Below are 27,529 nucleotides of genomic sequence, written 5' to 3'. Positions count from 1 at the left end.
CAAATAAATGAGCACGTGATAAGTCCCTACAGGAAGCTACATTTTTATCCCTAGTCGTCTAGGTCTTTAGAAATATATAATTTAAAGAACAGGAAGCTATATAACTTGTGTCTATTTAACCACTGAAAGTGAACATTTTTAATTTAATGCTTCTTTATACCAGGATATCAGAAAAACCACTCTCTTTATGAAATATATGTGTGTGTATGTGAACACATGGATCCAGAAAATGGATCAATAATTAGGTGTTATATTTAATTTTTGCATTTCTGAAAATACTAATCAGTCAATTAAAAGTAAATTGCATTTTGACATAACTCATATTGCTCATTTCTTTACTGTCACTCATCTTTCCTGTGTGGCATTCTGAAGGCCTCCTTTTAAATTCTATGTACTTCATATCCACTTAGTCACCAAATGGGCGAATGAAAGCTCAAAGCAATGACACTGTCCACTGTTGTGACACTGTCGACTGTTGTGAGTGTCCACTGTTGTGACACTGTCCACTGTTGTGACACTGTCTACTGTTGTGACAATTTCTATTTTCATTGCAAATAATTCTTTATTCCTGAAACTCTAGTTACTCTGTTTTAAATTTCCTAATCTCACAATAATGCATTTTATCCTAATTCCATTAACGACTGTCATATGTCATAGCATAATCATCTTATCTTATAATATTATTTCTGCAGCCTTTAATCATATATAATGTAATTACATTTCTGCTATCTTTAATCAATCAAATAATGTAATGTGTTTTCTTACAGAAAATATGCACCCAGGTATTTCATTGAGCAATAAACATTATACTTTGTTCTGAAACATAGCTACTTATAAAAACAATCTTTAAAAATTATGATCTATGTGAATCACACTCAGAAAGATCTACAGGGCCGGCCCCATGGCTTAGCAGTTAAGTGCGTGCGCTCCACTGCTGGCGGCCCAGGTTCGCATCCCGGGTTCGCACCGACGCACCACTTCTCCGGCCATGCTGAGACCGCGTCCCACATACAGCAACTAGAAGAATGTGCCACTATGACATACAACTATCTACTGGGGCTTTGGGGGAAAAAAAATAAATAAATAAAAAATTATTAAAAAAAAAAGAAAAGAAAGATCTACAATGTCATTTGCAAAGAAAATGGGATAAAATGCCATGCTATTCCTTTAAGGCTTATATACAATAAATGTGGAAAAATGCACATGGAATTTAAAGTAATTCATGCACTTGTCTATTAAATTTCTCTGGAATTCAAAATAGAGTTCTAAATGTATTTTTTAATCACCTTGTAATGTTTTTAAAAATTCTTCAATAACTATTGAAATGTTCTAGTCCCTGACAAGTGCACCACTGCCATGGCCACAATCTTGCTAACAGCTGTAGCCTCAGACACAGCCAGGGTGCTAGGGGTTCATCCTAGTTTCTTATGAAAACTCATCCTGATTGGTCACCTGATTTTTTCAGGTCCTGGCCCCTGGGCCATGCTTTGCATGGACTGATTATCAGCGATGACTATGGGTAATCTGTTTCTCTTGAACACACATCTGTTCTGTACAGCTGACCCACGCTCTGCTGGTGTGGACCTGATGAGGCAGGAAGACTCCGGACTCTTCACAGCCCCCCGAGGTTTGTGAAATACCGTCCTGGAGCTTTACCTACCCTGTTATTTGTCACCTTAATTGTCACAGATGATTAAAAACTGAGTATAATATTTCTCAAAAAACTCAAATTTCACATTTGGCAATTAACATTCATACTCCAGCTTAATGTTCTAAAAATTTTATATTCAGAAGGAACAGATTTTTATTTGAAGACTGCAGAATTCAAATTATAGACACAAAAATATAATTTTACCATCCTATTTCTTTTTTAAAATATATTTTATAGTTATTGTTAATTCACTCGATATTTTTATTTCAAGTAATTTTCCCCCTTTTCTACTTGAGAAAACAAGAAGGTAAGAAAATCTATCATTTGGAAATTTACAAAACTGTTATTTCTTCACTTCTATAAATATTACTTAAAATAGCCCTTTAGAAGGGAAAATAATTTTTTCTTACCCAGGATCACACTTAGAAGATGTTCCCATATAACCAAAATATTTTTTAAAAGCAATTCATTTAAGAAAGACACACTTTAGATGACTGGCTGGACCACTGAGCTCTTTGACATCAACCTGTGGTGACACAGGCTTGTAATCCAGAGTGACAGATATCTACGTGCACATACATACACATGTTAACATTCCCTTCACTGAACAGAGCCAGATGCCAGGCCACAGCTCCTGACCTCTGGTGAATACATGAAACGCTAAGAGCACACAACAGACAAGAAGCCATGTCGCCCTCCCGAGCCCCGGGAACGGTCTGCACAGGACGCATACCCGTGATGTTGATGGGAACCACGTCCGCCTGGACCGCCTGGGCCTGCTGCCGCGTCTTTTCTTCCGGCGTCGGCAAGGGAAGTGACTTGGCCCCGTTGGTTTGAGTATTAAGGTCGGAGAAGTCACTTGAGGTTGGCGTCTTAGGTCTCCTGATGGAAATAAGTCTTTCCTCTTCCGACGAAGAGATGGAACCCTGCAGGGGGAAAAAGTAAGAAGAAGCCATAGCGTGTAAACAGCTGGCAGAAACATTTAAAAATGCATTTCTTTTTTTTTTTTTTTTGTGAGGAAGATCAGCCCTGAGCTAACATCTGCCAATCCTCCTCTTTTTGCTGAGGAAGACTGGCCCTGGGCTAACATCTGTGCCCATCTTCCTCCACTCTATATGGGACGCCACCACAGCATGGCTTGCCAAGTGGTGCGTTGGTGCGCGCCAAGGATCCGAACCAGGGAACCCCGGGCTGCCGCAGTGGAGTACCCGCACTTAACTGCTCGCGCCACCGGGCCTGACCTCCCCTTTTTTTTTAATTTAAACTGATTTGAAGGAAGTCAAAAGAATTGGTCACATTTAGGAACAGAAGCAATGGTTTGCAAGAAACCTACTCATCATCCTGAGCATGACCCACAGTATATATGATTCACAGAGGTCTTCTTTTTTTTTTTTTTTTCCTGTGAGGAAGACCAGCCCTGAGCTAACATCCGATGCCAATGCTCCTTTTTTTTGCTGAGGAAGACTGGCCCTGGGCTAACATTCGTGCCCATCTTCCTTCACTTTATATGGGACGCCGCCACAGCATGGCTTAACAAGCGGTGCGTCGGTGCGCACCCGGGATCTGAACCAGCGAACGCCGGGCCGCCACAGCGGAGCACGCACACTTAACCACTTGCGCCACCCCCCACAGAGGTCTTCATCTCCACACCATGAGGAGGTTTTGCTGACGCACAAAATCTTTTAAGTTTTTCCTGCTTTTCCTACATTTACTGTGGTCAGAAAGCTTACGGGTTTAGTTTAACATTACAAGCCCAGAGAAACATCACAGCTGTGGCCATCAGTTTTCATTTTTATTAAAATTTAGTTTTGCTCAAAGTAACTTCTAGCCTCAATCTCATTTCCTTTAGGCTCCGACCTGATGGAACATTTCAAAAATGACAGAACTATTGTTGCTCAATTATTTGTGCTCTTCTGAAACCATTTATATGGAAAAAAATCGGTGTAAAATTGTTAACTTATAAGAACCTGACTAAGGCTCTGCTCCGAGCCTTATCAGAATTCCATGAAAGCATTTCCAGCAGCGTCTGCCTTTGACACAGATTAACACCCTAACTGAGTGCCTTCTCAACAACACCTTTCTTCCCACAACATCTTAAAAAGTGTAAGCAGAAAAGTCGTTTTGACAAGCATTTTATCGTGGACTTCACAGCAGCTGGTTCTGTGACAAGGAAACTCTAAGAACTTACAAGAAACGCAACGTGCTCAGGAAGAACAACAGAAGAAGGGCAATGGACTTTGTTGGGAAATGGCAGGTTATAATTACAATAAATGTGTAAGAATTACTCTTCAAGTCGAAAGCATTTAAACTACACCTATGAAAATAATGCATTTAAAAGAGTTTTACTTAAGAATAAACAGCAATGAACCTTCCCAAGGGAACACCTGTGTGGCCAGCCCCAGGTCCATTCAGGACACCCCCCTACCCCAAACAGGGTAACTGCCCTCCCGACCTCTAACCCCAGATTCGTTCCCTGGATCTGAGCTTTCTCTAAGAGGAACCGCACCACATGTCCTCTTTTGTGACTTACTTCTTCCACTCAACATTATGTTTGTGAGGGTTTATCTATCTTTAAAAAGCAGATGTGGATGCCTTTCTGGGTTTAATGCACGTTTCTAAGGTGACACAGGTAAGAAATGTGCAGAAATGCATCAGTTAGAAACCTCAAACACTTAGAAGAACACTATCGTCACTGTTCACTGCTATTCAATTAATCTCGCTGCAAATATCTGTTGATTCTACAACCAGTAGAGCTCCACAAATCTGAAAAAGACCACACACGAGCTAATGAAAGGAGTTTGATGTTGGGGACAGGGTCCTAGGCCAAGAATGCAAAGACCTGGTCTATTCACTTCAGACCTTCCAGTCAAGTGACTTCGAGGCCGTTCCTAAACGTTGATGTTTCCTTTGCTCTAAGACGGGGCTATATGTGTACCTCTGCATCCACAAGGGGTACTCCCAGGACCTAATGAGATCACACCATAAAATGTCTAGGATGGTTAAATACCATGGACATGGAGCTGGTGGTCACACAAACACGACTTTAGGAAAGCAAAATCATGAATTGGCAAGTACCCAATTTTTTCTTTCATTGCAAGCAAACTAACAATAATAAAGGCATTGTGGAAATAAAAACACAGAATAAATTTTAATTAGACATCTCAATATATTATTGACTTTATATTCTTAATACATAAAACATGTAAAATGATAATCTTGTTTTTTTCCCACCTAAGGAAAATGTGAAATAAATTTGTAATTAAAGTGACAAATAAATATACTCAATCTATAATGAGCATATGTTACTGACATCTGATTATGCTACTAAACTACACCACATCCATTCATGTTTGATCCGATTCTCGTTAAAATGGTCACAACTCCTACAGGTCCCTGAGAGACACTCAAGGATCTCTGAGTCAGAGCAGCAGCGGAGTAGATGCTGTAAATTCATGTAAATCAATTATCTCCAGCCTTTCTGCAGTTGTGACAATCTAGTTATATTTGACTTATAATACATATTGTCTCCCCTTAAGGTGCAGACACACACACACACAACTACAACTAATTTTATTTGAGAATTTCATGACAGTTTGCATGAAAGTCACAAGTCTGAGATTGAATCTCTATCTAGTAAATTTGAAGGTTACTCCAATTTTCCGATACAGACATAGAAATAATTTTTCAGGCCACCTTTAAATAGAGCACAAATTTCAAAGGCCATAAGAAGCAAATTCTAACCCAAAAGGTTTAAAAGGAAGAAAAGCCAAAGCTTCAGCTTGACGGAGAACCGACGACGACATCCTGAAGAGAGGGTTTCCTTCTCCTTCTCGCGCGAGTCTGCGGGTCGTGGAGACTATTCTGTGGTTTGCACACTTCTCATCAGCCCCGCTGACCTGCTCCTCTTTGGTGGACCAACACGCCAGAATGAGAACAGTACTTCAGTTTAGCCTTACTGCCAGGGGACAATCGCCAGGGACGTCTAGTGTGACAAGTGACAAAGAGAATCTACTTTATAACGTGCTCCCCTCATTCAGAAGAAAACTCGCCAGACAAGCAGTGCATGGAGAAAGTTCTCTGCAAATGTGACTGTTACACGGTGCCACAATCTACTGAAGAGAAACAAACACCAGGATGGTCTGCTCTGACTCCCGTCCCCCCAAGACCTGTCAACAAGCGGGGGCACAGGAAACCCCTCCTGTGCTCCGTGTCAGGAACATCACAGTTACTCCATGAGGATGGACACTCTGGGGCTCTGGATCATCACGTCTGCCTCTAACTGGTCTCCACGCTTCTGACCTCGCTGACCACCTTGCCCTCCTCCTCCTGCTCCAACAGTCTCTCAGCACAGCAGCCAGAGGGATGCTTTTAAAACGCGAGTCAGATCATGCTGCTCCTCTGCTCAAACCCCCAACATCCTTACTGGGACCTACAAGATGCTCCTCTCTCTGACCTCATCTCCACTACTCCCTCCCACATTTATTCCACCCCAGCCGCACCCTCCTCCACGCAGTGCCTTCATGTACCAGGCACGCTTCTGCCTCAGGGCCCCCACACCTGCTGCTCCACCACCTGAAATGCCCTCCCTTAGACATCCTTGCAGACAGCACCTTCTTACTCTTCAGGTGTGCAGTCAGAGCCCCTCCTTGCTGAGGTCTTACCTGTTCACCCTAGCTAAAATTTCAACTCCTCCCCTGTATTTTGTATCCCCCTTCTCTGCTTTCTGTTTTCTCTTTAGTACATACCACTAGCATACAAATATTTTGGTGATTTATCTTGTTTGTCTCTCCCACGAGAACGTAAGTTCCAGGAGGCTTTAGATCAGAATTGCACAGAGAGCTACTGCAGAATTTGAGCTCAAAAAGGGGGCACCATTTAGTAACTGATGGCTGTTGCCCTGGGTTACAGGCTTTCCAGGAATTGGTGCCTCACTCATCTTTACCACATTAGCCTTGTTTTATAAATAAGGAAATGGAGTAAAGTAGCTTTACTTCTGGAAAGTTCACACGTGGCAACTGGGATTAGAGCCCGCACCGGACCCTGAAGCCTCCGCTGTTAGTGCAAAATAGCAACCTGGTGGTACCCGCAATGACGTGGTTTTCCGACCTAAAGATAAAATCTCCATTTCTCTCTCTAAATAAGAACAAAGCCTTCTGACATGTGTCCGAGCCAGTTGTGTGGTGTGGTGGGTGGAACCACACCTCTGGGGAGGTCAGTGCCCCAGCCCGGTCACTGACCAGCGGTTTGCTCTGAGTACTCGAGCTCCTTGTGCTCAGAGCAGAAAACTCAGGTGGCGTCACCAACGCTTCACGTTAAGGGGCTCCCTCAACATAATGTGAGTTATTTTGTTACATCTAAGTCTCAAGCTGCCTTGACTTTAGAACTAAGTCAGAACTTAGATGCAGTTTTTGAATCTGTCAGTTGGTCAGTAGTGTTCACAAGACCCCACACCCTTGTCTGGAAGGAGTGGAGTCACAAATGACACTTAAGAAACCATGATTCCTTGTGTCAAACTGCTCAGTCTGGAAAGACATCACCTGCCCCCCAGCATGTTCTGTGGATCTGGATGCTGCTAACTTGCATTTCAGAGACCACTGGGTCCTGTCTGGAAATAGACACACTCCCCCCAGACAACAGCAGGGCTGAAATATGGTGTCTTGGCAGGCGGCCAAGTTACCAAAAACTGGGTGTAACTGTGAAACACAGATTAGCCCAGGCTTTTTTTTTTTTTTAATCTGCTATGCTTTTAAAAATTAGAAAACCTAATTATAGCCAGAGCTGAACTTAGCCTTCATTTAGCAATTATTACACAAAAACAGGCATAGAACAGAGGAAACTATGTGGAGTGTTACTTAAGAGACACCAACACACATCCCAATCCTTCTGCGGGACGTACTCATCTTCAGCGTTTCTCTCCAGAATTAAATCTTTCTCCGGTGGACTCTTGGTTAAGATTCTAGAGAGTTCTATAAGGTGTCAAAGCTTCTGCAGTATTTCTTGGCTCTGTGCTTCTCCCACCTTCGATACCCTTAGACACACGAGATGCTGACTCAATTCTCCTCCCTCCTTAACCTTTCCTCCCTGGACCCCACAACAACAACAACACAGGGTGCTGGAAATGGACCCACACAGAAGCATGTCCATGGCACCTCCAGCAACCTTGGGAGGAGGTTTCCATGTCCACTTATTAAATCATTTCAGTTGTTCCTTCTCTCCTACTCATTCTATTACCACAAACCTAGCCTCTTTATCAAGGGCTCCAAATTTTCTTACCACATATTGAATTAAAATACTTGGGATTTAAACTATCATATATTAAGTGATCTTTTCCTCAAAATAATAAAAACAATTAGCATAAATGTTCAAACTAATACAGTAATTTCTTGTTTTAATCATCTTTTTATTATTATAAATCATATATACAAATTATGTAACATAAGATAATGAATATTTAGGAACTCACGACCTAAGCCACGACTTAAAATATGACCAATAAATGCATCTACCTCCATGCTCCTCCCTATTCCCCCAAGGTAACCACTCTCCTGAATTTTCTGTTAATCATCCCCTTACTCGTTGTTGTGTGTGTGTATGAACATGTCTGAATTACATGTTTAGACTTGTTTTGACTTTATGAAAATAGTATTGTTTTCTTTGTGGTGGTATTTACATACCATTGTGTTTCTAAGACACATGCATGCTGTCACGTGAGCCCACAATTCCCTGTTTCACGGGAGCACACACTCCACTCCAATACCACATTTATTCATTCTTTTACTGATGGACGGTTGGGCTGTAAAGATGTTCTTTCTATTATCTCAATGATTCAGAACGCCCTGAGAGAGTGATTCGGAGGAAAGGGCTGTGGCTAAGGCTCAATTCTCCGCATACTCGTTGTCGGGGGAAACGGGCTCTGGAGTTGCAGATCTGGAGTTAAATCCTGGTTCACTTTTGGGGGTGATGGATGCGTTTGCCATCTTGATTGTGGTGATGGTCCCATGTACGTATACATACGTCAAAACTTATTAAATTGTACACTTTAAGTATGTGTTGTTTATTTTATGTAAATTACATCTTGTAACATCCGTTTTAAGAAACACAGAGATCTCAGTTTCAGTATTTAAAGCTACGTGATCTTAAGGGAGTGATGTAATCTCTCCAAGAAACAGTTTCCTCACCGTGAACTGGGCACAATCCAGGGGCCGTGGGGTTGCAGTAAGTCCCAGGTGGACTCACACATGGCACTGAGCCAGCCTCGGAGCTTCCCCACCTGCCAGGTGCTTGGCCCCGTGCTGGGAATGCAGAGATAACAAGACAGGGGTGCTGTCCCCCATCTAGAAGGGAAGGCAGTATGAACAGAGCCTTCTGCCAGTGTGATGGGAGGTGCGTAACAAGAGAAACTGAGCAAGCTACTCTAGACACCCTCATGTTGGACAGCACAAAGGCCTGGAAGTGGCTTACCCTAATCCTCGAGACCTTGCCTGTAGGGTGCAGAGTAACAAGTACACAGATCGCAGAGCAGTGAACACACGGAGTAGCAAGGACTCCTGCGTGTCCAGCGTGTCCTGAAAGTACCACGGAGACCCAGCAGGAAACTCGTGGACCCAGAGGCACCACGAGTGTCTCTGGACTGGAAGCAAACGGAGGCCAGGACTGCGTCTGCACACCGGGACCAAGAAGGACCCACATGGCCTTTGAAAAAACCGCAGGAATGAATGAATACCAGACAAGCCAAAGACGGAAGGAAAAGTGACAACAGCAGGCAAAATGAGGAGGAATCATTTAGCAATCTTTTATTTAACCAACATGATGCAATAAAAAGAAATGAAACAGTGTGAAGCCCTGACTCTCGCCCTCCCTGATGCGTTCTGGCTGCGAGATCCTGGGAAAGTAATTTCATGTCTGAGTCTCAGCTTCCAGATCATTAAAATGATAGTAAGGATTGTTAAAATACCTGTTTCGTGGGAGTTCTTGTAGAAAATGAGATATAATTTGTGAAAAAGCTCTGAGCATGTTCTAAAGTGTTCTATGATTATTATATTTTACATATATATATATATTCCACTATTATATTATTATAAAGTTAGTGCTAGTGTGACCACGGGCGGTTCTACATACAGACAACCTGAAACCTCTCAATTCTTTGCTTTAGGTAGGAAATTCTATGTGGGTGGAATAAAAGCCTTAGAATGATTGGGAGAGCAGCCAAATTTTCATAAAAACAGACGTAGTCCATGGAGTCATTTTCTTTGAAGTCTGGTCTGAAAACCAAGCAGTTTAATGGTACCATTCATCACTATCTGAGCACATCCTATGTGCCAGGCACCACGCTAAGGATCTCACAAACGTTAACTACTCCAATCTCAAAACAACCCTCCAGGGCAGGTTTATTATCAAAACCAGGCGGCCTTTAAGAGTGAAGGGGGTGCTATTAATGATTACACAGGACGGCAGCTGTACAGCAGCACTGTCCTGAGCAAAGAGAACACGTGGTTTACAACTCTTTACAGTGGAGGAAACCGAAGTTCACAGAGGGAAGCAGTTTGCCCAAGGCCACCGGCGTCGACAGGTGGAAGACTGCCCCACACGGGTGCCCTGGGCCTGTCATGTCACACAAGCCTGCTGCATCTGCAGTTAGAGAGTAAGGCTCCCGTCCTTCTGTCTTCAAAGTCCTCCTTCGACTGAAACATCTCTTATCAAGGAAGACTACAACAGAACCCAAGATGCCAGTTCAAAGAAAAACAGGAAATAGAAAAGAAAATTGCAGTTTCTATCACTACCATCAAAGCCAACCGTTTATTACCATAATCCCAGTGTACTTTATCTGTTTGGGGGTGAATTTTACATCAGAGACTGAGTAACACCCAACACTCTCGTGATTGACACCCTTTCTGCTGAGACAACAGGGCCTCTCTGAATGTCTCCCAGCCCAGTGAACAGATCATCAAGCATAACCTCCAACAACACAGCAGGAAAAATGCCCTATCGACTCGCAGGAACATGTTGCCATCTGTAACTGAACTTCCTCAAAACACTCGAATAATCTCTCTGCTAGTACCTGGCACACACTGAAAACCAAAAGAACAAAAAAAAGTCAAGACTAGACCAACACTAAAGCAGTGACTTACTCTTCGATTTCCCAGTTAAATAAAAGGTATTTTATGAGATTTCTACATCTTTTTTTGTAGACAGCATTTTTCAGGCAGCGTGTTTGATATTTAGACGATACACATAACAGATATAGTTGGAACTATTTCAAACAAGTTTTTTTCTCGCCACACTTCATCACCAGTTTGAAAGACGTCATTCTTCATACTGTACACAGGAGTCCCACCTAGTAAACGTTTTACATTAGGATCCAGAATAAAAAACAGCTGTCCTGAGGCTCTCTGTTCTAATTTGTACATCCTGAACCTTTGCCCTCTGAGCAACCCTCATGTCAGGAGAGGGCTTCCATCCTAAGCGCAGAGCAGACACTTAATATTTGTTGAATGCAAATTAGCTTTTCCTTCTAAACAATTCTTCTGACCTCCGAGCGTCTGCAGCCTGAGCACTTACCTGACACGTCCCTTCTCCCACCCAGTCCACCGCTGTCCTCGTGACACCCCACCCCTACCGCCTACCCAGGAAACATAAAGAAAAGGGTTTTCCCAGAATTTCACCTCTAACCTGACTTCTGCGTGCTCTGCATTTAACACGACCTCAGCTGCTGGAGCAACTTGTAAGAACATGAACTGCAGGTCGGGGTCTTGGTCTTAACACGGAGACCACAACTGCTGGCTTGGAGCCCCTTCAGTCACAGGATTCCCACCGGATTTCAAAAGCCAGCATGATCCTACACTAAACCCCGGGAAGACTTCGGGCCCTTTTGGGACTTTATGTTCTGTTTTTACTGTTCCGTTCTATTGTCTGTACTCAGGTACCACGTGGAATAACCCCTGACCCTCGTCCTTCCTCACAGCTCTTCACAGCCGCCCAGTTAGGAACCTCAGCTTCAGCCTCCCTGGTCCTCTCCCTCCTCCTCTCATCCCTCGAAATAACTCCCAACCAAACCAAAACTAAACAAAACTACTCAATTTTTTACTGATATTGTGTTAATTTTATAAATTATCTTGGGAGAACTGATGGCTTTTTGATATTGAGTCTTCTAATCTAAGAGCATGGTATGTCTTTCCATTTATTCAAATCTTATTTGTGTTCTTCTACAGTATTTCAGAGCTTTTTCATATAGATCTTGTACTTTTCTTATTAAATTTATGCCTACTTTGTCTGCTATAGCTATTTTGAATATTTTTTCTATCATATCTTCTAACCTGCCTTTGTAGATATGAAAGTTGTTGATTTCTATATAATAATTTTATACCTTACTATATCATTGAATTCTATTATTGATAGTAGTTTTTTCATTTTGTTCTCCTGGATTCACCAAGAATACAAACTTGTGATGTACGTGTATCCATGCACATGAGGATAATATCCCCTGGGTCTTTCCCATTTTTGTATCTCTCGTTCCACAGCTTTTCCAATGGTGCTGCCAGTTCTTCCCACAGAGATACAATAGTGACAGAGAATGGCCCTGTCTCACACCTCATTCTAATGAGAATGGCCCCTTAAAAATTATGTTGGATTTGGTGACAAGGCAGATACATCTCGTTAAGTTATGAGTATCCACTTGTTCCTATATTATTGAGTGTTTTTATCCAGAATGGCTGTTAAATTGTATGAAGTAACTTATCAATATCTATGGTTTTGATATAATTCTTCTCCTCAAATCTATTAATATGATTAATATATGATTGGATTACCTAATACTGAACATCCTTACATTACAACTAGAATAAATCCAGATTGATTTCGGAGTATTTGTCTTGTAAGGAGCTGCTAGATTATGTTTCCTAACGTTTTATTTACGACTTCTAATGCCAGTACTCAGGAGAGAGACTAGCTAGTTTTTCTTTTTCAGCTTTGTCCAGTTTTTGTCAGATTCTGGCATCAGTGTTAAACTAATTCATTAAAAAAAAATGCACCTTTTCCTTCTCTTTCTTTGCTCTGGAACAATTTCAAGCATTGGGTTTACCCAGCCTTTAAAAGCTTTAGTAAAACCCTCTCTGTGAGACCATCTGGACTTGATGTTTTTTTCAATTTGGTCCAATTTTTTTTTTTTTTTACTGGTTTCACTTTTTTTCTTCCAGCTTTATTGAGATATAATTGACATATAACACTGTGTAAGTTTAAGATGTACAATGTAATGCTGATATATGCATATATTGTGAAATGATCACCAAAATAAGGTTAGTTAACGCATGATCACCTCACATAGTTACTTTTTTTGGCCAATTTGGTGCAAATTTTTTATGAAGTTTCTTTTTTAAAAATGGAAATCGGTCTAAAATATTAAATATAAAAGGTTAAAATATTCTCTAGAAGTTCTAGAGTCAGGTTTGATACATTATACAAATTAGAAAATCAGTTTCAACATTATCTATATATCTTCCATCTAAAAAGATGATATATATAATTTTTATTCCTAACCATAAAATCCTCTTCTTAAAATATGCTAGTGATTTCCTATCAGCTCTGCAGTAGAGGCTAACTTCTTTACTCAGCATCACCTCTCTGTGATCCCACCTCAGCCTCCCTCCACCACATCCTGCCACCACTCTTGGGGAACTCAAGATCCGCAGAGCCGGTCCACCTGCTCTAACCCTTCACAACCTCACCTCCCACGCTCTCAGCCCACCCACTCTCAGGGACATGCACTAGACAGACTCGTAACATGACGCCTGAACTGAGGTTCTGGAGGTAGTTCAACAATTGGTAATCCTACAGAATTTGCTGAAGGTGTGAGAAAAAGAAAACAAGGAAGTGCCCAACATTTCTAACTTGAGCAACTGGTAAAATGGAGGTTGGGGTTACTGAGGTGGGGAGAACTATGAAAGAGCGGGGCTTTTTTTGGAAGAGAGATGTGAGAGTCTCGAGTTTAGATTTGGATAAGTTTGAGAAACCTGTGAGACATTAAGTGGAGATGGACAGTAAGCAGATAAATGCATGAGTCTGGGCTAGAGATATACATTTAGGAAACATCAATGCGGAATTTGAAACCATGGACTCAACGAAGTCAGCCAAGGAGCGGGTCTGCTCCAGAGGAGCAGAGGCACAAGATTTGGGCCCCAGGGTCACGCCAATGGCTAGGGATTTGGAAGAAGAGAAGCATCCAACAACTGAGAAGCAACAGCTGGTGAAGGAGAAGGAAAACCTGGAGTGTGTAGGCTCACGGAAGCCGAGTCAAGAAGATAGTTTAAGAAGAACAAGAAACTATGTCAAATGCTGCTGAGAGGCTACGATGAAGCCTGAGAATTAAGTATGAGAGGTGGCAAGGTAGGGGTGCTGAGCGGACTCAACAAGAGTACTTTCAGTAGAGTGTTTGGAGGGAGTTCAGAGGAGCTTGTGAGGAAGGGCTGTGTTGACAGCAAATCTAGTCAGTTCTCTGGAGAAGCTGTATTATCAAGAGGAACCAACAAATGTGGCAGAATTTGGGGGAGGATGAAAGGTCAAAGGAAAGTTTCTTCAAGATGAAAGAAAATCCAGAATGTTTGCATAATGACATTTATGATGCAATAGAGAAAACTGACCAGGCGAGAGAGAGAGGAAAGTGGCAGGTATTAAGTCCTGGGCCTCAATCGTTCCACTGGGAAAACACTGAGTGCCTCCTGCGTGCCAGGCCCAGACCCGGGCATTAGGGCTGCAGCAGGCAGAGAAGAAGCAAGGACCATGCACCCGCAACGGCAGGAAAGGGTGGGTGGATACGGGAACAGATGTGAGAGGTTTGAGAGGTTTGGTTGTGAAAGGACACGCCTTCTGATTGGTTTTTGTCCTACTGCATAAATGTAAAAGACAGCATGTGAGAGTGAGGCAGAGAAAGTGGGGTTTGGAGTTTTGAGAAGAAGGTATGAAATCTACTTGGGGAGAGTGGAAGAGTGAATTGATGGGTTAATATATTTTTATTGCTGGGCAGCACTTTAGGTTTGAAGTCATACATTTATGTTGAGACTAGTTAACATAACCTAGTGTTTTTCTCTAGCCTTGTTTAGTGATTCAGGCTTTAGTGCAGAGCAGGGGGAGAGATGGATAAGACTGGGGTTGGGATTTCTCCAGGAAACTGGCAGGAGAGAGGGGCCAGCAGAGTTGAATGTGTGTACAGAGAAGTGACTGTAATGGTGGGCCATGTAATACAGGCTGGGGAAAGATGCCTGAGGTCATGAAGAGGGCAGGGTCAACGAATTAGAATTTCTCATGGGGTCAAATAATTTTTGTAATGGGATTCCAGTGGGATCAAGCCGGACAGACAGACAGCAGATGGAATCATCCTTGACTTTTCTTTTTCTCATAACTTCAGCAAATTCTGTACGATCCACTTTCAAAATAAACCGAGACTCTCCACCACCGCCACCCTGGTCCCAGCCCCCATCATGGATCTCCTGCCAGGATTGCTGAACAGCTGACCGACTTGCCTCGGCTTCTATCTTCAACCCTCTATGGTCTTATCTCCATACACTGGCCAGACTAACGGCATTCAACGGCAAATCAGATCTTGCTACTCTCCCGACTCCTCCAGGGCCTGCCCTGCCCTCCCAGGAACAACAGATCCACAGTCCTCACCACGGCTGTCCAGGTCCGACACGATCTGGCCCTCGGTTATCTCCTCAAAGCCATCATTGCCTCTCTTCCCCTTGCTCACTGCCCACCACTCTGGCTCTGGCTAGTCCTCCCACAGGACAACTGCGTCAGTGTCTCCAGACCTTTGCACTTACTACCTCTTCTTGCCAGAAAGCTCTTCCCTGGGATCTTCAGGTGTGGGAGGCTGCACTTCATTCTGAGGCCTGCTCTGATGACAGCCCGTGGACACTCAGTCTGAAACAGCAGCCTGGCACTCTCCTGACCACTGTTTCATTCCTCTTCACAACACTCATCGCCCCTGGTGTTACACTATGTGTGTGCGTTTACTGTCGCTTCCCTCCGGTGGCAGGGACTTCGTCTTTCCCACTCGATGGCTCCTCTGGACCTACAACAATGCTTGGCAAATTGGAGATGCTGAATGATACTTACTCAGGGAATTAATGAATAGCCTGTTCAAAAAGGCTCTGTTCTTGCCCAGAGAGCAATGTTACTCCACTCCCCACTTTCTAGATGAGAAATTAATGTCTTGAAGCCCCAGGTGAAACATCCAAAGAAGCACAGTGGCAGAGCTAAGACTCACAATCAGTCTCCCAACTCCTGGAAGGCCACCGTCCTCCCCGCCATCCACACAAACGCTCTTTGGTCCAGGTCCTTGGTGTGACTTGCCTATTGCAACAGCCCTATAACTCTTCTCCGGCAGACCTGGCCTTCCCCCAAGCTCCCCCATCTCCTGACTGCCCAAGTCAGAAGGATTTCTCTCTCACATATTACCATACGACAAACATTTACATGTAACATATAAAACCTTTTTATTCTGGTTAGTTCTCCCTACCTGGGAACCGTAAGTTCCTTGAGGCAAGTGCCGGTATCTTATTAGTCTCTGCGTGTCGCAGCATCTGGTGTGTAGCGTACACCCTTAAGAAACATTTATTGCACTGACTGCTTCTTCCTCCTGGAATGTTCTTCTCCACGATTTCTGCATGGCTCACTCTTCTCGTCTCAACCACCCCTTTGCTCAGGAAGGCCTACCCTTTTAATTTAAATCTGCAACCTCCCCTCTGTCCTGTTCTGCTTTATTTTACTGCAGAGCTCACGTACTTCCTCACACAGCACCCTCGCTTATTTACTCTCGGTGTCTCACCATCAAATCAGGGCACCATCGAGGGCATGGGGTTCTTCTGTTTGCTTCCCTGTTACCTCTCCAGCACCTCCACAGTCCCTGGCACACATGAGGTGCTAATAAATACTTGTTTTACAAATGAATGAAGATTCTGTGCTCAAGTAGCTCTGCTTAGGGACACCCTGAGGAGGGAAAAGGAACATGTCTGTGTCCCCAGTGACCACCTCTGATGGCTGCTCAGCTTGAGTTCATCGTCGTGACGGGGGGAATGGTGCTGGGTCACAGAGATTAATAAAGACTTCTCACTCAGGGTGAATGTTCACTTAGCAGTAATTGTTCAGTGAACCACTGTCGAGAGGATGAGCCAATCATGCCCCGGGCACCGTGTGGGGTGCTGCCTCGACCTGAAGGTGCTCTCGGGTACTAGTGACGGTGAGGGACCCACAGGAAGGAGAGAGAGCACAAGCACATGCAAAGGTTCTCACACCAGTTTCAGGACCTTTGTCACTGAAACAGCACTGAGTCTTGTTAACTTTATATAGTTAATAAGAAAAAGCATATTGTCTGGTAGAGAGCATTGTAATTAATCCAATCACTATAAATAAACAAAAGATGGAGAATGTGCTCTGAGACCATCAACTTGGACATGCAGTAGTGGGATGGCAAGCGGGTTTTCTGATGCTCCACGGAACTAAGAAATTGCACAGTTAATACAACACTGAATGATGTGGCCTAAGAGAAACGAGCATAGGAGGGAGGAAAGTTAATTAATATGATGGGATAATTTGTTAGGTGATGTTTAATTAATATATAATCATTTATAATTAATACATTATATAATTTGATATTTTATTCTGAAAAAAAACTCTTAACAGAAACTGTCTTGAGAAGACATTCAGATGTAATGATTTTAAAAATTTTGAACATAATTCAACTTGGTTCTATATACTTAAGAAAAAAAAACTCCCCTTAAATATCACTAACAGTATATCCCAAGGATTGCAAAATACTTTCAACCGAGAATATATGGCAAGGAGGACAGGTCAGATTTGGAAGCAGCTATGAGCGTCTGTTAGGGTCCAAATACAGCAAGGCACCAGTCCAGACCCTGTGACGGAGCCTGTGACTCGGCGGGTCTCTCCTGCCCAGCACACACCCAGGAAGGCCCCACTGCCCCTGGCCGCCATTTACAGAAGGAGCACGGGGCCCCAAGAGGAGACATGTCAAAGGTCCTCCCTGGCTCCTGCTCTCGTGGATCCCAGTGCCACCAACCACACCACGGGACTTCCTACACGCACGGGGGTGTCACATGTCACGAGGACATTTACACAGACACTTGTTTCCATGATCATCATCTGCTGACTCGTGTCCTTGGGGTAACGATTCGTCTGGGAGAGGGCCACCTGGAGGGTCCGAGGCAACGCTCAGGAGTAGAATCTGGTCCAGAGACTGGACGTCCCTCAGGTTTGAGCATCGTGGTAAATACACAGCTATGTGAGGATTCAGAAACTATGTCTCCACTTTCCAGATCACAAGATGCTGTCTTAGGGATGCCGACCTGCCACCAGGGGACTCTGTGCTCCCAGAAACTCACAACTTGTACAACCCACCCGTCTCACTGGGCCCATTATAAGCCCAGTTTTCCTCCTCCTCTGAGCAGCAGTGAAAGGCCGAAGTATATCTGGATAGAACACCTGGTGGGTGGGGGAGATGGCAGATGCTGGTGACAGGTACAAGCCCTCGGTTCCAAGATGAACAAGCTCTGGACCTCACGTTCAGCCTGGCACGTAGTCGGTAACTGCGCCATGTCCCAGAAACGTGCCGAGAGTGGACCTAACGCACAGCCCGGGGCGCAGTCGGTAACTCTGCGCCATATCCTGGAAATGTGCAGAGAGGGTGGAACTTAAGCATCCTCGCCTCAGACACACAAGGTAAGATGTGAGGTTAGGGGCGAGCTAATTAAGCTGATTGTGAGGATCATTTCACAAAGTATGAGAATGTCGAATCATCACCCTTTAAACATATACATATTTATCAATTATAATTTAATAAAGCTGAAAAAATTTTAAATCAAAACAAAATCCTCACTACATAATTCATCCTGATTTTAATTTTCCTTACTCACGCCAAGAGAAAAAGAAAACTTTTTAAAGTTGAAGACAGATCAATTTTGAAATAGCTGCTTTTCTTCTTATAGTAAGAGACTGTCTGTATATTTTAGAGTCTCAAAGGCCTAATCTACTACGTGAAAACACCTATAAAGAAACAGGAAAAACATTTTGTAATAAAAACCTGGGACCAATCTTCATTACAAAACCAAGAACTTAAGGTACTAATTTCCCATTTCTGATCAACTGTTATCTTACTTTTTTCTCTGATGTTATTTACCCATTTGAGGAAGGATAATAAATTTTGAATAATGTTCTCCAAACAATAAGGCATTTGTGTATTGACCTAATTCCACTGAAATTTCTTAAATTAATTAAAAATGGTTTCTAACCAAACCCTGTTCATCAAACTTGAAGTAATTTGTGTCAGTCCACATTACTCAATAAAATGAAGATAAAACTACGGAAGTTAAAATCTCCATACACTGTTATTCTTTCATGTGCCTTTAGTACTGAGAAAACATATCTGTCCTCTGTAGCTTGCACATATCAGAAGAGATGGATGAGAGGAAGGCACGCAAACACGACCCTGCACCAGGAGGGGACCAACCGGGCCGTCACGTTAAGTGAGAGCGCTGCCTGTGTCTCCTCCATACTAAAAACTCTGACCACACTGAAACGTGGCTTTTCCTGTATTCTCACAGCTCTTCTTTGTGATCTAACTGGGTTCACATGAAAAAACAAAACAACAGAAATAAGACCTTTATTTCTTCTACCCAAAAGAGAATCTTCAAAATGCACAAATACACTGATTATGTCCCTTTAATGAATTCCTTGAATCCTGACTTTATCTTTTTGTTTCTAGACTAATCGTAAAACTTAGAGAAAAGTTGCAAAGACAGGATTGAGAATTCCTTGTGTTCCCGCCCCCTAATGTTGACATGTTACATAATCGTGGTACATTTGTCAAAACTAAGAAATTAACGTGGGATAATACTACTAACTAAAAACAGACTTTATCCCATTTCACCAGATTTCCCGCTTATGCCCTTTCTCTGTTCTGGAGCCCAATCCCGGATCCCATGTGGAATCAAGGAGGCCTACCTTCTGATCTGATTCCTCATCCTCGTCCTGATCGTCATGGGCCAGGGGGCTGGAGCTGGCTGCAAAGGTGGGCCCCTGGGAGTAGTACTGAGAACTCCGGGAGCCATCCTGCCGCAGCTGGTCACACTCTGGGTGCACAGGCGGGAGGGGAGAGAGGGCATGAAAATCAGAGTTTGTCGAATCTTCTTTAATTACCTTTTCTATAAGATTTCAAAACAATAATAATATTAATAATGAAAATGATGGTAAAAATGACTGAGAATTAGTCAAATCCCAACCACTCCATTAACACACCATGTTAATACACTTTCACTGGATTATCTTAAACCTCTGACAAGTTTAGAGTCATTAAAATTTTTGCTCTGTGATGTTATGCAAGTAAGCAGCAGACTCAGAATTTGAACCCAGGGTCTTAATTACTATAATTTTTGACACACAGCGATTATGTAACTCCACATTAAAAAAACAGGCAATTCTCCTGCTACGCTTATTTCCTGGACTCAGCAGCTGGAAGTGACATGGGAAATCATGGATTATAAGGCTCTCATTTTTTTAGTTCTCAATGTAACTTTGATGCCAAACAGCCTATAATCACTGTGCGGAATTTAACGCGAAGTCGGATGGTCTGGGATGCCTGCCAGTCCACAGAGGGACGCCTGGCACCACCAGGGGGCAGGAAACCAGGGGCAGGTGCCCTGCATCGGGGAGGATGGGGCCACTGGCGGCTTAAAGACCGGGGTTCTCTTCACAGAGGAGCCCCTGCACCGATGGCTCTCACCAGTCGTGGGAGCGGGAGCAGCAGGGAAAGTTCTCACGGCTCTGGAGCCCCAGGAGCTTCCTGTTACGGGAGCAGCACTGTCCCCGCAAAAGGACTCACCCGGGGTTCCTTTAAATACCCAGCACGCTGGAGGAATGTGAAACATGCTCGGTGTTGGAAAAGTCTCCTCTCTTTGTGTAGCTTGACAAAACCAGACAGCAAAGGCACAGACTAAAGCTGGGCATCTTCGGAGGCCTTCCTAACACGAGGCTCTGCGCTTCTTCCCCAAAGAAGAGACACACTGTCACTTTAGTGGAGGGATAAAAACCTCCAACTGGGGAACAAAAATACCTCTCTCTCCTTTGTCCCTCACAGTGGGAGTGGAGAGGGAACATTTCCAATCCAGGACTGTAAGTCAGACTTTTAAAAATCCCCTGGCAATAGTCATGAGGACCTTTCAAATGCCAAACTAACTAAGAAATGCATACATAATCACAAGACAGCTGAACACCACTACGTCAGTTAATCACGGGCCAAATCCTTTGTGGGCTGGGCTGACACCACTTTTAATATTGAGTAAAATGGAAAATTTAAAAAAATTCCAAAACCACCAGAACACAACTTATTTTTTAACGAGGATTTACTAGTATTAACATAACCCTTCTCAGTGAGAAATATTTTCATGTTTTCTCCAATATTTGACAATTTCTCTAAAAAATAGTGCAATAAATAGTACAATCAGAATCCGCACGCTCACTCTACAGAGAAAATGTTCCACAAGCACGCTCAGTAGTTTTCAAATGTGGTTCTGTGCGAGTTTTGGGATTCTGTAAATTTTTGATTGGATTTTCTTTAACTAATTAATTTAAAGCTAGGATAAAAAAATAACACTCAAACTCAATAGTTCTACATTTCATTAACTTGTGCTGTGAAATTAACTTTTCTGTGGTCCTATAAAACTGAAGTCTCTAAGGATTCAGGGCGAAGCTTGTGAAACAAACCAATAAAAACTGTCACCACTTGCAGCTACTCAGTAGTTCAGGTATTTTCAAATACCAGCCAAACACAACAAAATACAGAGCAAAGGCCAAGGCCCTTTAGACTAAGTCCTTCTGTGTTCAAAATAGTCTTTTTTCCCTCACAAATTAACCCTAGAATAAGTATAAGTTTGAAATGATAAAATTTTATAATATTGCATATTGGGTACCATGTAAGACGGTGTCTGAAAAAGATTCCTCTGCTAGTTAATAAGGAGGGACTCCTAGTAGATCATCTCTAAAGGTGATATCAGTTCTGATATTCTCAACAATAATATTAAAAACAGCTAAAATGACTTGATACATATTAAATCTTAAAAGACCAAAATATTGCAAAATTATTATCCAAACATGAGAAGCATGAAAGTCTGACAATTATTAGTACTTCCAGTGTGTCACCTTTTGAGTCTGGTTTAAAAGACACCACCTCTCTTTCCACAATGAAGTTTATGTCACAAAAGTGTTTAAATAGTAGTATGTCAAATGATATCTGATGCTGGGTCTAAGATTAAAGGGGAGGCAGTATAAATTTATGGCAGATGACCAACTGTTTTATCATCAAATTTCTGAAATCTAGTAAACTCATCAATTCCATTGTCACTTATCTTATTCCAACTGGAGGGGAAATCTAGGAAAATTTCCTCTTGTCAAGTTGCAACAGCTCTCAGTGTCTACACCACAGCTTTGTTCATAAAAAACTGCGTTTATTGTCTGTAGAGTGGGATGTAAGTAATTGCAAGCTGTCATGAATAAACAAAGACTTTCAAACACTCGGCTGAGGGCGGCTGCGGCCCCTACAGGCTGGAAGCACGACACGGAACGTAACGAAAGCAGAGTAAGACGTGTTATGTTCTCACAGGGCTGCTCCCTGAACACGTCACTGTTCTTGTGTCCTCTGGTTTCCCAACCACAAATGTCCTCCTTCCTTTCATGTCAAACTATTCTCTTTAGTGCGAGAACAATGGACAAACATTTCTTGGTTGACCAAAGTTTTAAATATAGAAGAAAAAATAATGTCATAGAACTAGATGTTATCTAACCATCTCGTGAATTTAATTCTGCTTCGGCTCCAAACCTTCATGCATTAAGCTGCTATTTAGACTTTCCGTTTTAATATTTTAGACACGTTACGAGAGTCTACTGCAAGAAGTTGTAAAGAGTTATTTTCAAAATAATTTTCTCTACTGATGAATTTCCACTTTCTATGTTTTTTTCCTAAATATAATGAATCAGTCACAATGAGCTACAATATGCAGCAGTTACAAACAGTTTCAAAATCTCAGTGGCTTAACACAACCAGAAGATTCCTTCCTGCACAGTTTCCTTGTCCAGGCAGAGCCAGCAGCATCTCCACGCACCACAGTCACCAGGGACCAGGCGGAGGGCGTTCACCTCAACCCGCCATCAGGCGACAGTGCGAGGAGAAGCTAGTGCGCTTCACACCGGCTCCGGGAACTTCTGCCGGAAGCAATCAGAGGTGACTTCTGCTCCTTTCTTTGGACAAAACAACCCATATGGCCATACCTAACTTCCAAGGAGACAAGGAACGGCAATGCTGCCTCATAAGCAAAGGGGAGAAAGAGAACATCCACAAATAGCTTCAATGACTCTTCCAAACGAGGGGTAAGTGAATCTAAGGTTTTCCGGATTCCTGTCACCCATTCTCCCAACATTCATTCAATGTTTATTTCCAATCCTTCTTGAAGGAGGGTGAGAGGTCTGATGTGGCATCTGCAGCAGTCAAGAAGAGCCACCTTCTGCATTTTAGTAGCAGGAGGTTAACTACTGGGAGGGACTTTCCACGGAGGAGCAGCTACAGTCCCGAGTCTGAGAGACCTGCACCACTTTCCCCCCATGAGAGCTGGGGCAGCATCCCAGCTTCCTGGAAACTCAGACCACCTGTGGAGCCGGGCTGTCACTCACGGGGAGGCCGTCCTGAGACTCATTCAGCAAAGGTTCCTGAGTGCTCTGCTCTCTGGAGGGGAGACGAGGTGAAAGCACCAGAACTTTGCACAGAACCCTCCACACGGCGGGGGCTCAGACACTGGTCATTGCCATCAGAATTCACCACACAAACCATAACTATCTGAACTCTGCCACTTTTCAAAGCCAGTAAGCAATTCCATAACAAGGTTTGCTTGGCTGCACAATCTTTAAGATTCTACAATTTTACCAAGCCATTGGCTGCACCTTTACCAAAGCATCACAAAGCTGTATTTCTTTTCCTAAGCATGTACGACACTCATCCTGCGATTCTCTTACTGTCCACGGCCTCTCAATCCAAAATAGAGCTAAAATGTGTGAATTGAGCTAACTGCAGAGTTTTCAGTCATTATCAAATTAGTTTACACAACAGGAAGCCTCACACTTAGTGGCATTTTCACACTGGAAGGGCATCAGCCAGGTGCTTGGTAAGTGGATGTGATGCATTGCAACTACTAAAGCAAGAAGAGAGGATCGAGGTTCTTTGATCTGAAAGTATGTGCTATGGGTTGAACTATGTTCGCCAAAAGATTTGTTGAAGTTCTCACCCCTGGTATCTGTGAAAGTGACCTTATATGGAAATAGGTCTTTTCTGATGTGAAAATGAGGTCATTAGGGTGGCCCTAATCCAATGACTACTGTCCTTATGAGCAGAGAAAACAGAGACACCGGGACCATGTGGAGACAGCGACACACAGACAGAGGGAAGACATCCAGGTGAAGACGGAGGCAGAGACTGGAGTGGTGCTGCCACAGGCCAGCGAGCACCTGAAGGGGTCACCAGAAGCTGGGGGAGGCGAGGAGGGCTCCCCTAGAGGTTGGAGGGAGCACGGCCCTCTGGGCACCTTGATCTTGGACTGCTGGCCTCCAGACTGTGAGACAATAAATTTCTGTTGTTTTAAGACACCCAGTTTGTGGTACTTCATCACAGCAGCCCTAGGAAACCAACATAGTATGGAACCAGGAGATGCTAAGATGGAAATTCATAAGGATCTTCAAGGAAATGGGGGGAGATGCCTCTTGGTAAGAACCTTAGAGCATCGAGACTGCGCCAGGAACTGGGCATCGGGAGACGCCCATCGGACTCCTGAAGAGCTGAGCCACCCTGGGCAAGAAATAGTTGCTGTCGGCCTCAGGGACCAACCTTGAAGGTGTCAAGAAAAGTGCCCCTTTATCGGGGGGAGAGGTGAGACATGTTAACTCAGCAGAAGAACAGAAACTACTGCATATTAATAACATTAACTCTGACTGAGCTCCCTAAGAGTAAGCTCTGTTCTAAGCACTTTTCATACAGTATTTACTCTGCACAGTGACCCTAAGAGATGGGGACTGCAATCATCCACATTTTACACACGAAATCTCGAGGCACAAAAGGAAACCTGCTGCAGGCAGTGGAGCCAACGTCAGAACCCTGGTGCTTGGGCCCCAAAGCTGCTGTTCTTCCCCGAGAGCAACAACCTGCAAACCAACACAGAGCACACAATGGGGAACTACCCTCCTCCATATCTGTGTACCACACTCACCAGGGTATAAAACAATACCGGCCTTATCCAGCACATCAACACATTCAGTCTGGGGTTTCAGGGCCCATAAACTCCTTCCTAGAAAAATCCTCCCTTCCACAAAGCCTTCCCTAGTCACCCTAACCTTCCATGCTGGCCTGAATTCTTCAACCCTATAAACAGTATTGCCCGCTTCCTTAGGTCCTCCGGGGTGCCTCCCGTAGCATGGTGGTTCGACTGATGTTTTTAAGGAAAGAACAGCAAAGACAGGAAGTACAGGAGCAATAGCACTTCTTGTGGATCATGACCACAAGAAGCATCAGCCCCCACGACTCTTCTCTTTCTTCCGTTACTCGTGTATTACGACCCCAGCGCAAAGCACTGCCCCCTCCACATTCACCCTGGACTCACACATACTTATCTATTGCCGCCAAGTGCGGTACAGGCACTGGAGATGCCAGCGAGGGGAAAACAGGAGTCTTGTCCTCACGGAGCATATGCTCCCTCAGGGCACAGACACACAGAAAAGGTGGTGGACTACACAGCATCTTAGAGGCTCCTGGCGCTCAGAGAAAAACGAGGCAGAGAAGGGACCAGGGAGCGGTGTTGACGCAGGACCCCCCAGGGTGACCTCTGAGCGGGGAGCGGGGGTTCCATCCTGAGAAAGGGCTGGAGGCGAGTGTGATACGGCTGAGTGAAGTAGGAGAACAGGAGACGCAGTCAAACGGGAAGAGGGGACAGATGACCAGGACCTCGTGGTCACTGTCAGGACACAAGGCCAAGGGGTTGCCTCTGGGGATGCTGAACAGAGTGACATAGTTTCACTTGTATGCACCCCGTTCATCCTGCTCACCGCTCGCCAAGATGCTAGGACTCGGCTCAAGACTGCTCAGGTGTATAAATTCCAGAGAAGTCCAGGAAGAGTCTGAACATCACCTGGGTGGGGAAAAGATGCCACTTAGCGATGCTGGTAAAAGCACATGGAGGTTTACCACTGATTTGTATAATTTGACATCATTGATTTTTTCATATGTATTATTCCATGAGAGAAAACGTACTACCAAGTGAAAATTTCCTGAATTTATTACAAAGATTTTTAAACATTCTTTGAGAGAACAAAGTTCTTAAATAAATGGGTACTAAGTCAGACTTGCTTAAATGAGAGGAAGAAGAGACAGAAATTAAATGCAAAGTGGGAATAAAAGGGGATTTGTTTTCCTATTCCCCAAGGAAATTACACATAAGATGAGTGGATGGTAACGGGAAAAAGTGAGGTTGCTGACCGTTAGGCTGTGTGAGGAGGAGGATGGAACGATGAGTGTTTGTCACAGTGCTGCTGCGCTGAGAGCTGGGACAGTTAAGGCTGCTCTGTCACTGTGCAGCTCCTATGGGTAGTGCTGGTGCGTGCGTGTATGAACTACTGGGAAAGTTTTGAAACATTCAGGTCAAAAGCACAATTCTGATATTTCACAACAGTATGGCATTCTAAACACACTGTATTTTAAAATCTCAATGTGGTTTCTTTTTAACAGTATTAAATCTTTCATAATTCTACTATAATTCAAGGTCTCTAAAAATAGGGAGGACTCCAGTTCCAAAGTTAATTACAAAAATCATGGTCCAGGTGCTTCAGTGAGAATGTCCTATGATGAACCACACTCTAAAAACATTCTTTTCAGATCACTGATTTTTTAAATTAATTAATTTATTTATTTATTTTCTGAGGAAGATTGGCGCTAACAACTCTTGCCATCTTCCTCTTTTTTCTTTTTTCTCACGAAAGCCCCAGAGCTCAGATTACGTCCTAGTTGCAGGTCCTTCTAGTTGCTCTATGTGGGACGCGGCCTCAGCACGCGTGAACTTAACCGCTAGGCCACCGGACCGGCCCCTCAGATCACTGATTTTTTTTTTTTTTTTTTTTTTGTGAGGAGATCAGCCCTGAGCTAACATCCGCCAATCCTCCTCTTTTTTTGCTGAGGAAGACGGCCCTGGGCTAACATCGGTGCCTATCTTCCTCCACTTTATATGGGACGCCGCCACAGCATGGCTTACCAAGCAGTACTTCGGTGCGCGCCCGGGATCCGAACCAGCGAACCCCGGGCCGCCGCAGCGGAGCGCGCGCACCCAACCACTTGCGCCACCGGGCCGGCCCCCAGATCACTGATTTTTAAAGCCATTACTACTAACATTTAATAAATGCATTATTTTCTGAACTGAAAGCCCTTGGCCACCACCATTTTATTTGTGTTTAAAATACTTCTGTGGGAACTGAAGGAAAGCAGATCTTGTATCTGTCCTAGGGATTATGAAACCCTGGTGTAAAGTTTCTGGTAGATCTAGGTTTCCTAACCTCCACCCCAGCTATGTATCCATCGGATCATCAACAGCGGGGTGAAGGGCCAGTTCTACTGTACATCTTCCTCCAGTATGAAGGACTGAGAACACAGCAGACTTCAGACACACACATTTAGAAGAAAATCAATTCCAGTCCAACCGCGGTATCAGGTGTTATATAGCTGAAGAATCTAGTCTGAGCTTTCAAGGAAGCACATCGGAAAAATCTACTGCACTCAAATATTATGCTTTGTAA

The 27,529-nt window shown here is 43.6% G+C and overlaps 1 protein-coding gene across 5 annotated transcripts in view; it reads right to left on the bottom strand.

Annotated features, from left to right (window-relative positions):
• Positions 1–27,529, bottom strand: part of NHSL1 (NHS like 1) — a 120,635-nt gene that overhangs the window by 17,662 nt on the left and 75,444 nt on the right. For 3 of the 5 annotated variants that reach the window (XM_058566179.1, XM_058566178.1, XM_058566180.1), the window contains exons 3-4: positions 19,661–19,788; positions 2,385–2,577 (exon numbers count right to left, since the gene is read on the bottom strand). In XM_058566179.1, coding sequence (XP_058422162.1) covers positions 2,385–2,577; positions 19,661–19,788 — 321 coding nt within the window. Of the gene's footprint in view, positions 1–2,384; positions 2,578–19,660; positions 19,789–20,537; positions 20,698–27,529 lie in introns of all 5 variants that reach the window. The other 2 variants (XM_058566181.1, XM_058566182.1) reach the window with 2 other exon arrangements.

This window comes from Diceros bicornis, chromosome 23 (assembly GCF_020826845.1).
Source record: "Diceros bicornis minor isolate mBicDic1 chromosome 23, mDicBic1.mat.cur, whole genome shotgun sequence".
Taxonomy (NCBI): domain Eukaryota; kingdom Metazoa; phylum Chordata; class Mammalia; order Perissodactyla; family Rhinocerotidae; genus Diceros; species Diceros bicornis.
This window is presented reverse-complemented; position numbering and strand designations above follow the sequence as displayed.